At 38.9% G+C, this 13406-nt stretch overlaps 1 protein-coding gene across 11 annotated transcripts in view; it reads right to left on the bottom strand.

The window, feature by feature from the left end:
• Positions 1 to 439: 439 nt before the first annotated feature.
• MYBPC1 (myosin binding protein C1) overlaps positions 440 to 13406 on the bottom strand; it is a 93796-nt gene continuing 80829 nt past the window's right edge. For 6 of the 11 annotated variants that reach the window (XM_059936753.1, XM_059936757.1, XM_059936759.1 and 3 more), the window contains 5 exons: positions 12624 to 12763; positions 9174 to 9333; positions 8151 to 8287; positions 6311 to 6497; positions 440 to 1102 (listed from right to left, as the gene is read on the bottom strand). In XM_059936753.1, coding sequence (XP_059792736.1) covers positions 1002 to 1102; positions 6311 to 6497; positions 8151 to 8287; positions 9174 to 9333; positions 12624 to 12763 — 725 coding nt within the window. In that variant the 3' untranslated portion in view covers positions 440 to 1001. Of the gene's footprint in view, positions 1103 to 2246; positions 2290 to 4374; positions 4434 to 6310; positions 6498 to 8150; positions 8288 to 9173; positions 9334 to 12623; positions 12764 to 13406 lie in introns of all 11 variants that reach the window. The other 5 variants (XM_059936752.1, XM_059936756.1, XM_059936760.1 and 2 more) reach the window with 2 other exon arrangements.

Here is a 13406-nt window from a genome sequence, read left to right as displayed (position 1 = left end):
TCCTAGAACAAAAGGCCAAAAGAACAAAAGGGAGGGAGGCGAGGGAGAAAACAATAATGGTATGGTACTTTACTCCCCCTTCTACTCCACTTCCCTAACGGAAACTTTCTCTGTAACATCAGGAAGAGTGAAGGATGCTGCTGAAAAGATTACAGGCTTGTACGAAGGTTTCTCAGTTTCTAGATTTTGGGAAAGGTTTTCATCAGTTTGAATGGAGGCCATCAGCAAACTCTAAATCTGTAACTGCTCTGTAGTCTGCAACAGCTCTCCATCACTATGACTAGCTGTTTTGGCAGGAACTCTGGTGGATCTGGCCAGGATGCTATGCCAGAGACATGATTTGGGTCAGGCCTGAGTTCGGTAGAATCTTGGCTCCCAGCCTTCGTCCTCCGTTCTGTCTGATCATGCAACCCGAAACACATAAACGAATACTGTGTCATTTCATCATAAACACTTCAGATTTATTGTACCATTCATTGAATACATTTTCCCTTCTGTTGAGAAAACTTGTCTGAAAGACTTTAAAAAGTCTTGTAATGACTTTAAATGGGAAAAAGGGCACAGATCCACTGGTGTTAAGTAGGGTTGTATGAAATAAACAACTCTTCTTTGCTTAGAAAAATCTGTTAGATCAAAAGAAAGATGGGTTTTCAAGATTCTATTACGGTGTATTGTACTGTTTTTTTACTCTAGGGGAAAACAAAGCATTTAGAGCTTACTATTTTAAATTAAAATAAATGCTTTTGCTTATTCTATAGCTTGCTTTTTTTGGAAAGTACAGTGACCAAGCACAGACAACAATGACCAAAATGCTAACTTCAAATGAGATTTTGTTTGCAATTTTTAATTAAGCAAGCTGTGCAAACATCTTTTTTTTTTTCTTCAACATCAGGAGGAAAGAAAACAACCACACTTGGGAGCCTGGTAGCAAAACAGAAAACGCTTTCTCATTGCAACCCGATTTCAAAGCAGTGGTGAGCAGAGAGGCAGTGCCCAGGCCCTTAGTATTCCTCAGGATTGCTTGAGTGCAAGTTTCGCAAATAGGAATCAATTACGTTAGGAGGCACACCTTGCAAGAGGAGCCTGCAGAAGGAAAGACCACCTAGAAAGGACGAGAAGGAAAAGGCAAAGTCAAAACCGTCTACACGTGAAAAATCCCTGAAACAAGACTTCTTGACTAGCTACCTGGAAATGTGACTAATTATGTTCCAGTTCGTTACAAAGATTCATTCAGTCCCTACTTGGAAATCTTCTCCTGGGTTTAGCACATTTAGAATCTAAAACACTTGGCATCTAGAAGGAAAAGCAAGTTCCCTGCAGACCCATAGCAGTTTTTTGTTCCCTACTACTATCCGTTCTTAAATTCCTCATAGTTGGAGAGTGTTTATCGCTCTTTTTGAGGTTTTGAGGTTCCTCTATAGATGATTTAAGTGTTCTGATTGAATGGCAGAATAAATGCAAATCATGTTACAAATCAGTGGGAAGAACTGTTTCCAGTTTGTTAATGTTCCTTTCAATTAAGCACAAAGAGTTCCCATTCAAGCACATGGGAGAAGAAAAAAGGAACTACTCCTTTAACTTTGGTTATTCATACACTGTCAAAAGTGCAAAAATTGGAAATATTTTGTTAAAAATGGGAAAACCTGTCCAATACCTTCTGAAGGTGAGAGAAACACCTACTAATATTTCATACTTACCCTCCATGGTTCTGAATTATATTTAAAAAATAAAAGTACCCTTCACGAGAGAACCCATGAAACCATAAAAATGGTCCTTTAGAGAAGTGTTTTACTACTTGCTAATAAATTCACGTCCAGACAAAAACAGCATGCCATTTGAACATTCTTAAAACTTCTTCAATGCAATTTGGGAAAGTCATTCTCCTTTTTTTTTTTAAAAAAAAGTCACATATTGGTAGAAATGATGCCACTTATGTACATGTCCATTCCTTGATGCAAAGAGTTCAGAATGCTTGGGTATCACTCATTTTCATCTACATTAAATGCTTTAATTCATGCTCTACTGCATTCAACAACTTGCTTCATGTCAACAGAAGATTGTTGTGATGAATAAGTACTAGCTGTTAATGTCAAGATACTGAAATACACATTAAAACTACAATGTTAGGGAGTTTAAATAGTCTATTTTCATTGGGTTACATAATGAAAATCATGCCATACTCCACAGGCTTTGTATGGCTTATGACAGTCATAAGCTTCATATGCCAAAACCATATGAAAGCTTACCTTAGATGATAATATACATTCAAAAATCCTTACTGTGCTACAACTAAGGAAAAGAGAGAGAGAAAGAGAGAGAGAGAGAGAGAGACATGTTGTAAGCATTAATAAAGTGCTAAAACCAAAGTTGAGTACTTGTTGGATGAAATTATGGTCACGATTATGATGAGGTGATTTCATTAATCCTTAGTCAGGTGAAAAGTACAGGAAAATAGAAGCGCACGGAATGAAGGGCTGGGATCCAGTCACTTCAAAAGGATCATTAATAGGTAAAACATTTATTAATATGCACAACCACTTTGCCTGAACAGGTGGCAAAGCCAATTCGACTGTAAAGTGAATAATTATGGTAACAGTTTCCAAACCATTAGCTAAAGAAACCCCCCTACAACATATATATATTGTGTTTTTCAACAACAGAAAAACATGGACAATCAACAAAGCATTAGTATACATATATATATGTTGAAATTCTAAAAGGCAAAATTATCAAGTGGATATAGAAATTAGACTATTCTAGAATATTGTATTCTGAACTGACTATATATGACTGATCTAAATAAATGCAAGGCTTAAAAAAACAGGCTAGAAAGTGACTATACGTGCAATCTACAAAACTTTTAAAGAAAGAGTCCTGGGGGCTTCCCTGGTGGCACAGTCGTTAAGAATCTGCCTGCTAATGCAGGGGACACGGGTTCGAGCCCTGGTCTGGGAAGATCCCACATGCCGTGGAGCAACTGGGCCCGTGAGCCACAACTACTGAGCCTGTGCGTCTGGAGCTTGTGCTCCGCAACAAGAGAGGCCGCGATAGTGAGGGGCCCGCGCACCGCGATGAAGAGTGGTCCCCGCTTGCCACAACTAGAGAAAGCCCTCGCACAGAAACGAAGACCCAACCCAGCCATAAATAAATAAATAAATAAATTAAAAAAAAAAAAAAAATAAAGAGTCCTAATTCTTTCCTCTTTCGAAGTTGACATTATCTCTAGGAATTCAGAGAGCAAACACTGTAAACTCAGGCATGGGTCTATGTCATTAGAGTTTACATCAGGTTGTTCACCCAGCCCCAAAGAACTTCTTAATTCGCTCTTCCAAATAGGGGGTCAATCATACATATACTGTAGGACTCATTTATCACTTAATACATTTAGTAATGGGGCCTAGAATTTTTTTTCCTTTTAAGTTCATGAATATATGAAATAATCTTGGTCCCATGAAATTATCCAAAATGTTCAACAGATAGATGGGTTACAGCCATTCTACTAGAGAATTTTTCATTGGAAAATCTTAAATATGAAAGTTTCCAAATATTGGATCCAAATAGTCCAAATAGTTTTTATCTGTGTCCTCTCCCCATCAAAAATGCCCAGAACGGGCTTCCCTGGTGGCGCAGTGGTTGAGAATCTGCCTGCCAATGCAGGGGATACGGGTTCGAGCCCTGGTCTGGGAAGATCCCACATGCCGCGGAGCAACTGGGCCCGTGAGCCACAATTACTGAGCCTGCGCGTCTGGAGCCTGTGCTCCGCAACAAGAGAGGCCGAACAGTGAGAGGCCCGCGCACCGCGATGAAGAGTGGCCCCCGCTTGCCACAACTAGAGAAAGCCCTCGCACAGAAACGAAGACCCAACACAGCCATAAATAAATAAAAAAAAAAAAGACTAGCTTTAAAAAAAAAAAAAAAAAATGCCCAGAACAATTTTTCTACAACTTAGCAATGGAAAAATGTTCAATTTTCTGAACTTCAACATGAATCTAACGAACCCACACTGGAAGCTATCTTAAAGGAAGAACATCTCTCTCTACACTTGAAAATATTAAAGAAATGCCAAATGATTCCCAAATTTTGGTAATATTATATCTAAAATGAGGTCATCTTCAAATGTGGCTTTCTGGCTTTATTTATGGAAACCTGTGGTACGGTCCTTAGTTTTCTGACAACACTTATTCCTATATTACCTAATATCCTTGAATAATTTTGCCTTCCTTGTTCATGGCATAACCACTGTATGCCATGAGCTGCTAAGAAATACAATTAAAAGCAAATGAGAAAGACAAGCTTTACATGCAAAGTGCGATTTCATGTAAGAGGAATGGAACGGAAAGAAGAAATATCCAGTGGGATATGAACTTATAAAACCTGTTGCTGCCCCGCCAGGAAGACTGGTTGTCCAGGGGAATTTACTCCTTGATATATCACTGCAGAATTAGAATATTTGCACCAGTATTTATTTATTCTCGGTTGACAGTCTTACCATTTTTTTTTTTTCACAGCTTAACTTGATTCAAGTCACCTATTATCAGATAACAATCTGATGATAAATAATCTTGGCTTTACTTTTAGGACCAAAAGCTTTTACTAATATATCACAGTTGATACCTTATTATGAATTTATATACTAGAATACATTATTTATGTTATTAAATTCAATTACTATATAATTACTATAAAGAATATAGCATTTATATGCATAACATTATTCACTTATGGAGGACCCCAAATGTTGAACCATTTTGAAACCATCATTTTATATCATTAGCAACACTCAGTTATTTTCAAAGCATGCAGAAGTGGTATCGGGTTTTTGATTTTTGGGTTCTTGTTTTTTGGGTGTTGGAACATAAGTACCAACAATACCTTGGAACTAATAAGGAGTTTAGAAACCAGATGTGTTTGCAACTATGACCTTAATCTGCATTTAAAGCTAATAAGTAGGACTTCCCTGGCAGTGCAACGGTTAACACTCCACGCTTCCAATGCAGGGGCACGGGGTTCGTTCCCTGGTCGGGGAACTAGGATCCCACGTGCCGCGTGGCACAGCCGAAAAATTAAAAAAAACTAATAAATAGCTAAAAGAACAACATTTAAATTTGTATCCACTATCTCAATAGTAAAGTTTGAAATTTTCTAAGAATATTATATGCTTTACATTTAAGAGGAAAAAAATTTAAAAATTTTCTTTCTTTCAATTGTGAATCTACTATCCTGTATTATCTGAGGATGGACAAAAATCATAACAGAGAGACTACTGGTTTTTTAAAGTTACAGAAGGAAAAACTTTTTTCGAGAAGTTTCTCTACTATATTTACACTAGGTTTAGGACTTAAAAACTCTTTTGTTGTTGTTATTGTTTATATAAATACCCTAAGCATTTACTACGTTTTTCTAAAATAGATATTTATAAAGTTATATCTGACTTTTAGATTATAATTTCTTCATTATAGAGAGGTAGGAAAAGTAAAGACTTTGGTTATCACAAAATGGCAAAATAATGCAATAAGAATGAGAGAAAAGACATTAGGATCATGTCACTCCTTATCTCCTAACGGTGACTCTGACAGCTGTAAGAGTTTTCATCAGATCCCAAAGTAGGTATTGATTGTCAAGAAAAAAACTTCAGGATAAAAATTATACTCAATTAATATGAAAATTGATTAAGAGGACAATTACACTGAGACTTTTCTACCACATAAATCTTTATGTGTTTTCTTGGTTTACATTAGTTGCAACACTTCTGAAAACTAGTATAAATGAAATGCATACCTACAAATGGAAATTCTCTAGTGAGATTTTAAAAGGAACAGGTTATAATATGTGTATGCTGAATTCTACATGTGTAATATTAAGTACTAAATTAGCAAATTTATATATACATAGAAAGTTTCACAAAAATAGTAAACGAATTAAAAATAGTTAAATTCCTCAACTGCAGTTTCGTTAGATGAGTTTTTACATGAGGCTTCTATTTATCTAAGATGGACTACATCACCAAAGTAATACCGCTTTGACTTGATTCATTGTTACCATGCTGTGTATATACCACAATTCATTGAAATTAATAGTGCTTTAGTTAACAAGAATTGCAAGAGGTGAAAGTAAGTCAACTTAAAAAATCAAGTAGCCATCACAAATAAGAGTGAGTTCAGAATGTAAAAATGTCTTCTCTCCCCAAATCTTCTCCCCCCTTCCTCCCCTCCCCCAGAAAATGTTGACAAGTAATTTGGATTTGGCAGTAAGGACAATAATTAAATGATTTTCTTTCATTTCAGCCTACACAAGATCTGGGATGTCATACCTTTCACCTCCAGTTTGCAGTCAATCTCCACTGCCCCAAGGTCATTGACTGCTTTGCAGCTGTAGGTGCCTCCGTCATAGGGGCTGGGCTTTCGAATCTCCAGAGTACAGACCCCCTGGTTGCTGAACATCCTGTATCTTGGGTCATCCACAATAGCAACTTTGTTTTTCATCCAGGTAATTTTGGGCTGAAGATGGAAGCAAATTTGGTCAAAACATATCTGTACTTAGCCTAATAATAGACCATCAAAGCCAGTGACAGAATTTTAAAGCGTGGCTTAGAAAGAAAATACTACATCTAAGAAGAATCCACGTCAACTTGAGAACAGTTCCTCTCAAATTAAATTCTACTTAATGCTTGGCAAGAAAGCGAATGAGCAGTTCTGAAGAAGCCAGCCAGATTTGTTCAGAGGACAGCCCTGGGGCAATCTTCCCAAAGATTCAGTTACATTTAAATTTGATCTACAGGTCCATGAGGTTAACTCATCCTGGAGAGTGTATATTGCTCAGTGTTTTTCAAAGAATCCCTGTAAGGTGTCATCACCAGCCAATTTTCTCTACTTCCTTTCCCTGATATGCTTTTCTAATTCTTTATGGGCTGCTTATGCCTCCTCACCATTTAATCTCTCTTCTGACATCTGTTTTCATCACCTGGTGGCAATGGATGGATCTACTCCAAACAGATAATCCCAGATCAATCGCCCAGGAAGCCTACTCCATTCTGCTTGACTTCTGAACTACAGTCGATACCACTGACTTGCCATTTCTTTTTCATATTGTCTTCTTCTCCCTTCTGTAAATGCACACCCTCCACACTCTCTCCTCTACCTCTTATTGATTTTGTCTTGCTCAGACCCAAGAGACAGCACTTCTCAGTGTCCTTCACACCGTCCTCTTCCTCCTTCCGCCTTTCAAATGGGAGTATTTCCTGAGGCTCACACCTTGCTCCTTGACATTTTGCTTCACTACTCTCTTTTGTTTGATATTCCTTTCTGGAGCCTTGGCTCCAAGGGGTGGGATGTAGTGTCCCCATGCTTGGGTCACCCAAACCAAGAGTCACAGCCCTCGCCTTTCTCCCAAGCTCTGGCGATGCTCTCCTCACCTCCTGGTCATTCCCGCTTGAATGTACCAACATCACCTCCAATTAAACATGAATTCAGCATCTCCCTCCCACCCTCAGGCTGCCTTCTCCCTTTGACTTCTCTATTTCTGCTCATGGTATATGCAGGAAAAATATCACTGTCTGCAATTGTTCCAAATTCTAGGGCACTTTCTCTCAGTGCCACCCAGGGATAGATAGCTCTACGGGCAACATTCATTAATTTGCTGTTCTTTTCAAATGCCAGCAACATGAAACCTGAAATCCTTTCTAAATCTCTTCAGTCAGATGCGATCTCTCCCTTCCTGGTACTCTGTACCCTTATCACTGTACATTCGTATTCTGCCTTGCATTATAGTACAACTATTTGCTTTACACTATTACAGAAAGCTTGATAAATCAGTATCACCATCTAATTTTTCAGGTGACACAATATTACTTCCATCTCTTGATCTCTCAGTTCTTTTAAAAATAAGTGGTTTGGTTTTTCCTTAGAAAGTATCCCTTAGTTCGTAAAGAAATATAAATATTTTTTCTACATTTAAATAGTGTCCTTAATTATCCACCAATACCACCACCCTGTATCCCCCCTCCCTATCCCATAAAAAGACACAAATAGCAGTTGGAAGGTCAGTTTATATTACTACTTATAATTATAACATAGCGAATATAAAAGAGGGAGTTTGGGATTAATTTTTAAATTTAATTAATATGATTAAAAAAACCCCCCAAAACATGGTACCTTAGGATTTCCTCTCACACTGCAGTTCAGGGTGGCATTGTAACCAGCTATGGCGTAGGTGTTGACCAATGGCTGAGTAAACATGGGTGCCTCTGTGAAATTGAAGTCTTCATACACTGGATTTTTGTAGATTTTACCTTAAAAACAAGCATTAGAGATATACAAATTGGCCTGAGAATATATTATTCTTAGCATACTTGACTCACGTTGAAAACTTCCCTGAGCTTAGAAAAACATGTGTGAAGGCCACAGGGCATTCATTCAGAAGGATACCAATGTACAGCCCATCACACACGGGAAAGAAAGCCAGAGGGGTCATCTGGAACTGACATAAATATTGGGAAGAATTCAGCGTCTGGGTGTTTTGCTCAACAATGTGCTTTAACGTGAAAGTAACGAGGAAGGGCTGGAAGGACACGGTTTATGAGGAAATGAAATGACAGGGGTGGAATCCAACTTCTCCTTTCATTGAAAAGCAGCTCTCATGTGTAGCATCCTTGAAGGTGTCCAAGAATAAAAGTAACCCAAGCTCTAAAAGTACATGGTGACTTTTTCCTACCTCTGTGATTTTAGCCATTGAGAGACCCACTACCCAGATGTTGCCATGAATGAAAGCTTGTACATTAAAAAATGCAATCATAAAATAATTTTCCTGAAAACATTTTACTTGGAAGATTAACATTTTGGTTGGACATTCTTACCATAATTTTATTTATTTATTTTTTATTTCTTACAACAACAGAAATTTATTCTTTCACAGTTCTTGAGGCCAGAAAGACAAAATCAAGGTGCTGGCAGGGCCACGCTGCGCCTGGAGATTGGAGCAGGGAATCTGTTCCTTGCCTCTTCCAGCTTCTGGCGGCTGCCAGCATTCCCTGGCCTGTGGCTGCATCTCCTTACCATAATTTTAAATGTGCGTTTATGATACTCTTATTCCCTTTCACCACATCTTTTTCTTTCTGTCTTCTCTGTCTCATCACTGAAAATCAAGGTTCCCAGATGTCCAGCCCGCTTCCAACTCACCATCCTTGGCAATCACGGCACTCTCTTTTGTCATTGTTGCATCCTCACTGAGGCCGCACATGTTTTCGGCAAAGACCCGGAAGTAATACTCGTTTCCGATAACCAGTTCAGTGATGGTAGCACTGGTTCGGTGATAATGCTCAATGACAGTGAACCACTCCTGGAAAAAAAAATAATAATTTGAGGAAAATCACTTAAAAGTACACAGCTATTTCATCTGTTGATTAGAATAAATAACAGGGATGTTGCATTAACTAAGAGGGAAAAAAAGCACTAATTTTTATATTGAGGGTAACAGAAATGTATATTTAACTTGTTTAACGCTTTACAATTGATTTACACTTTTGACTACGTAATTTAATCTTCATTTACACATTAGATTCATTTACCCTAGATGTGGATGGAAGAAATTTTCATATATTGAGGTATGAAGAAGTCATTCTGGCTTATATGTGGTTTAACTTAAACTTCATGCTAACTAGAACAGCCTGTTTTGGGGTCTAATAAACATACATTGTACATCTGCTTTAACCATTTAAAGAAAAGCATGCACTGTCCAGAAGTGAAGAAGGTCTCTTTTGAAGACCCAGATAAATGCCTCCTTTCCTGGGACGTCAATGCTAGTACTCCTTCCGGGATAAAGCTCCCTTCCCAGGCACCAAGGTCATGATGACTTGCTGTGTATGTGCTGAACTGTCTCTTTTGGAAACCTTGAAGGAATGTATCCCTGTCATATCTGAGGTTCTTTGTTCAGACACGGTTGAAAACTCTGCTTCTGTGAGGCAGTTCCTCAGAGCCGTCTGAGAAGCTGTCTCCAGGGCTACAGTCCTCTCCTCTATTCTTATAGTAAATTGGTTATTGATTATTTCCATGGACAATGTCAACTACTATCTTTATATTTTCTTCATTACTGTGCAGTGTCTGTCATCTATCTATCTACCTACCTACCTGCCTGTCTATTTATCTTTTGTATAACGAAGTATAATTATAGAATTTTCATGCCAACTTATCTATTCTGAGGGAGAGATGATGCTAAATCACAACAATTAATATCACCCAATCAACTTGCCTAACTTTATTATCGTAGGTTCTTTCAATTCTTTGCTCAGATATTACTTCCTCTACTGTTTACCCTCTTACCACTCCACTTTGGTCATACTTTTTCACCTTAACGTTTTCTTCACAGCACTTGTTACCTTAAATATATGACATACTTACTATTTCACTTGCTTATCTGCTACCTCCCTCACTGGAATGGATACACAGTGATGGTAAAAATGGACTTTTCTTCTCACCCCTGTATTTCCAGTGCCTTATCACAGCACCTGGTATACAGTACGTAGCATGCATAAAATAAATGTTCATTGAATACAGGAATGAATGAATGAGCTAAAGCTATATTTTTCTTTTTTTTTTTTGACTTTTTCCTCACCATGTCAAGAAATATAGTGGTTTCAAAGTTTATCTTGCCACCAGTAGAAAACCACATTGTACTACATATGTTTAGTACCACTAATTGAGAAAATATATTTGCTGACAAAAAATTTCAGAAAGGAAAACGATTTTCCTTGCAACTTTTAGGGGCCATGATCATCTCTATATCTGGGATATTTTAAAGACACCAGACAATTGTAGTTATGCCCTCCTTTATTTCCCAAGCACGTTATGCAAACCTTTATTCCAACATTTATTATATTGTTTTATCATTTGGTTTTATGGCTTTCTGCTTGCTTATACTATGAGTGCTCCAAGAGCCGGAGCTGTCTTTTTGTTTTTGATCCACCAGCTAGAACAGTGCTCAACAAATAGTAAATGAGTGAATAAATGAATGTGTTGGCATACATCGTGAAGACAACGTTTATGGAAGGTATAAAGGACTACAGGAATTTAAGTGAAAAACAGCATCTGTAGCCACAGTGAGATAGTGGTGTGGCGACCTCCGGGGACGTGCACTGGGCAGAGTGAGCGTCTTCTGGTCTGTAGGTCTGTCCCTGCTGAAATGCACCAGAAACACAAGGGGATGGGATTGGGGCTCCTCTCCTGTCAGCAGGCAGACCTCAGACACACGAAGCAGCAGGAAAGTCCTGGCTCAGCTGGACTTGACTAGATATCTGAGAAGACAAGTGTTGGCAATGTGGTGGGGGTGGAAGAATGGGGGGCACCTGAAGGCAGTGTGGTACCCCTGGATTCACTGCCAGTATCTGGACAAAGGTCCAAAGAAGAGTCCTCATTGCTAAGGAAATCCAAGGTGGTCAATACCTCCCCTGCAAAGTCATCCATTGATCTAGCTCTCAAGCTGTCCAGGTTTGGCTGAAACATGTTTCTTTAAATGCCAAGTCTTATTTTGTCATGTAACACCCACCCAGGGGTGGGGGGAAAGACATGCTAGAAATAGTTTATGGAAAGGCAAGGCTTGAAATCCATTCCGGTTACTTAGACTGCTCTTTCCAACCCTCTCCCCTTCTATTAATCCAATGTAACCTTATACCCTAAGTTCTTACTGAGATCTAGTAGTGTAAATGCCTGCAGATTTCCTATCAATATCACTTGGTATGATGTTTTACTCTTCCTATGAGAATGAATAGTGGCTCCAAGCCATTCTGTGTCCAAACATTCATTTATTCATTCATTGACTTACAGGTAGAGCAATGGTAGTTGTAGTGGATGGATTCTGATTCAGAAAGACCTCGACTTTAACATTTAAAATCTGCTGATCTCCAGCAAGTTATTTAGCCTTTTGAGCCTCTGTTTCCTCATCTATAAAACATAGCTAATAATAATTCGTACTCCAACTGAGTTGCTTCTTGAATACTCTAAATGCTTTTCCTCCTCAGGACCTTTGCATATGCTGTTACCTTTAGAATCTTTCTTTTCTAACTGGAATTTTTTTTTTTTTTAAAGACATCAGTCCATGCTACCAATATTCATTTTACAAGGAGAAAGAAGTTGCATGGGTGCAGATCTGAGTCAGAATCCAGAGTGAGTAAATATTTGTTGAACGAATAACTTTATTGAATTCTACTGAGCATTCTGCCAGTTGCTTTATATTGTTTTGGCCACACTGCGCGACATGTGGGATCTTAGTTCCCTGACCAGGGATCGAACCCACACCCCCCGCAGTGGAAGCATGGAGTCTTAACCAGTGGACCGCCAGGGGAGTCCCTGTTTTAGCCTCTTGATAAACAAGCGAGGTAAACATCAGTGTCCTTATTTTACAGATGAGGGAAATGGAGATCAAAGAGGTTAAGTGACTGTCCATGTGTATGTGGTTTTAAGTGGAAATGCAAGTCCAACTCTTAGTGGCTCCCAAGGCTTTACCCTTCCCACTGTGCCACATCACTTCTCCATGACCGTCATGAGCTCCTCACCAGAGAGGACCTCATGCTTCCCCCTTTACTTCTGATGAAATGTTATTTTGCTGCTGCTGAACCAGAGAAAGCCAGACCTTACCATGCTCTTCTTGTCGGCCTTCTGGATCGTGTACCCTGTAATGGCAGTATTTCCATCATCCTTTGGTGGTAACCATGATAGAGCAACATTCTCTCCCCAGACATCGTTGATCTTCACAACTTGGGGTGGACCCGGACGGTCTGTAGGATGAATTCATGGCATCACTGTGAGGTCACTTTCCCCCCAACCTAGACCTTGTTACAAGAGGATATTTAAAAATGTCCTTTTCTTCTTGTATTTCTACCCACGTTTCTTTTGCATTCTTCTTCTCCGGAGAAGTACAATGCACTCCTACTAATCTTATCTGGAAACCCTTGACTTTCATCTTCATGGAAAGAAAAGGATTTTGAAAAGAAAATGTGAATGAAACTTCAAACATCATTAACCATCCCTCCAGGGGCCGACTACTGGCAGTGAGTCACAGGCTACCCTGCTTAATGGGAAAGGTAAGCTGATGCTAGACTTGAAATCATAGAGCCTACCTGGGCTGTGTAGCGCCAGCTTTCGGTGAGAGCCCTGAAGCCCACAGTCTGTGAGAGAGGTCCTCTGCTGCACTCAAAAAGCACCTTTAATGGGAGTGAGGAAAACTTATTTCCTCTGCCATTTCTCCCTCCAAGATTCATTTGTATTTATCAGTGTTTCCATTTTATGGAAGTAGAATGCATTAATGAAGAAATCAAGTCTTTCTTCACTTTATTTTTCTGCACCATGAATTTCTGTGACCTCTGACCTTCCAGTAAATTGCAGTAACATTCAGAAAGGCCAAAAGTCAAGCAAACGAAA

Source organism: Balaenoptera ricei, chromosome 10 (assembly GCF_028023285.1).
Source record: "Balaenoptera ricei isolate mBalRic1 chromosome 10, mBalRic1.hap2, whole genome shotgun sequence".
NCBI lineage: Eukaryota > Metazoa > Chordata > Mammalia > Artiodactyla > Balaenopteridae > Balaenoptera > Balaenoptera ricei.
Note: the sequence above shows the minus strand (reverse complement) of the source record. Positions and strands in the feature narration are given on the sequence as shown.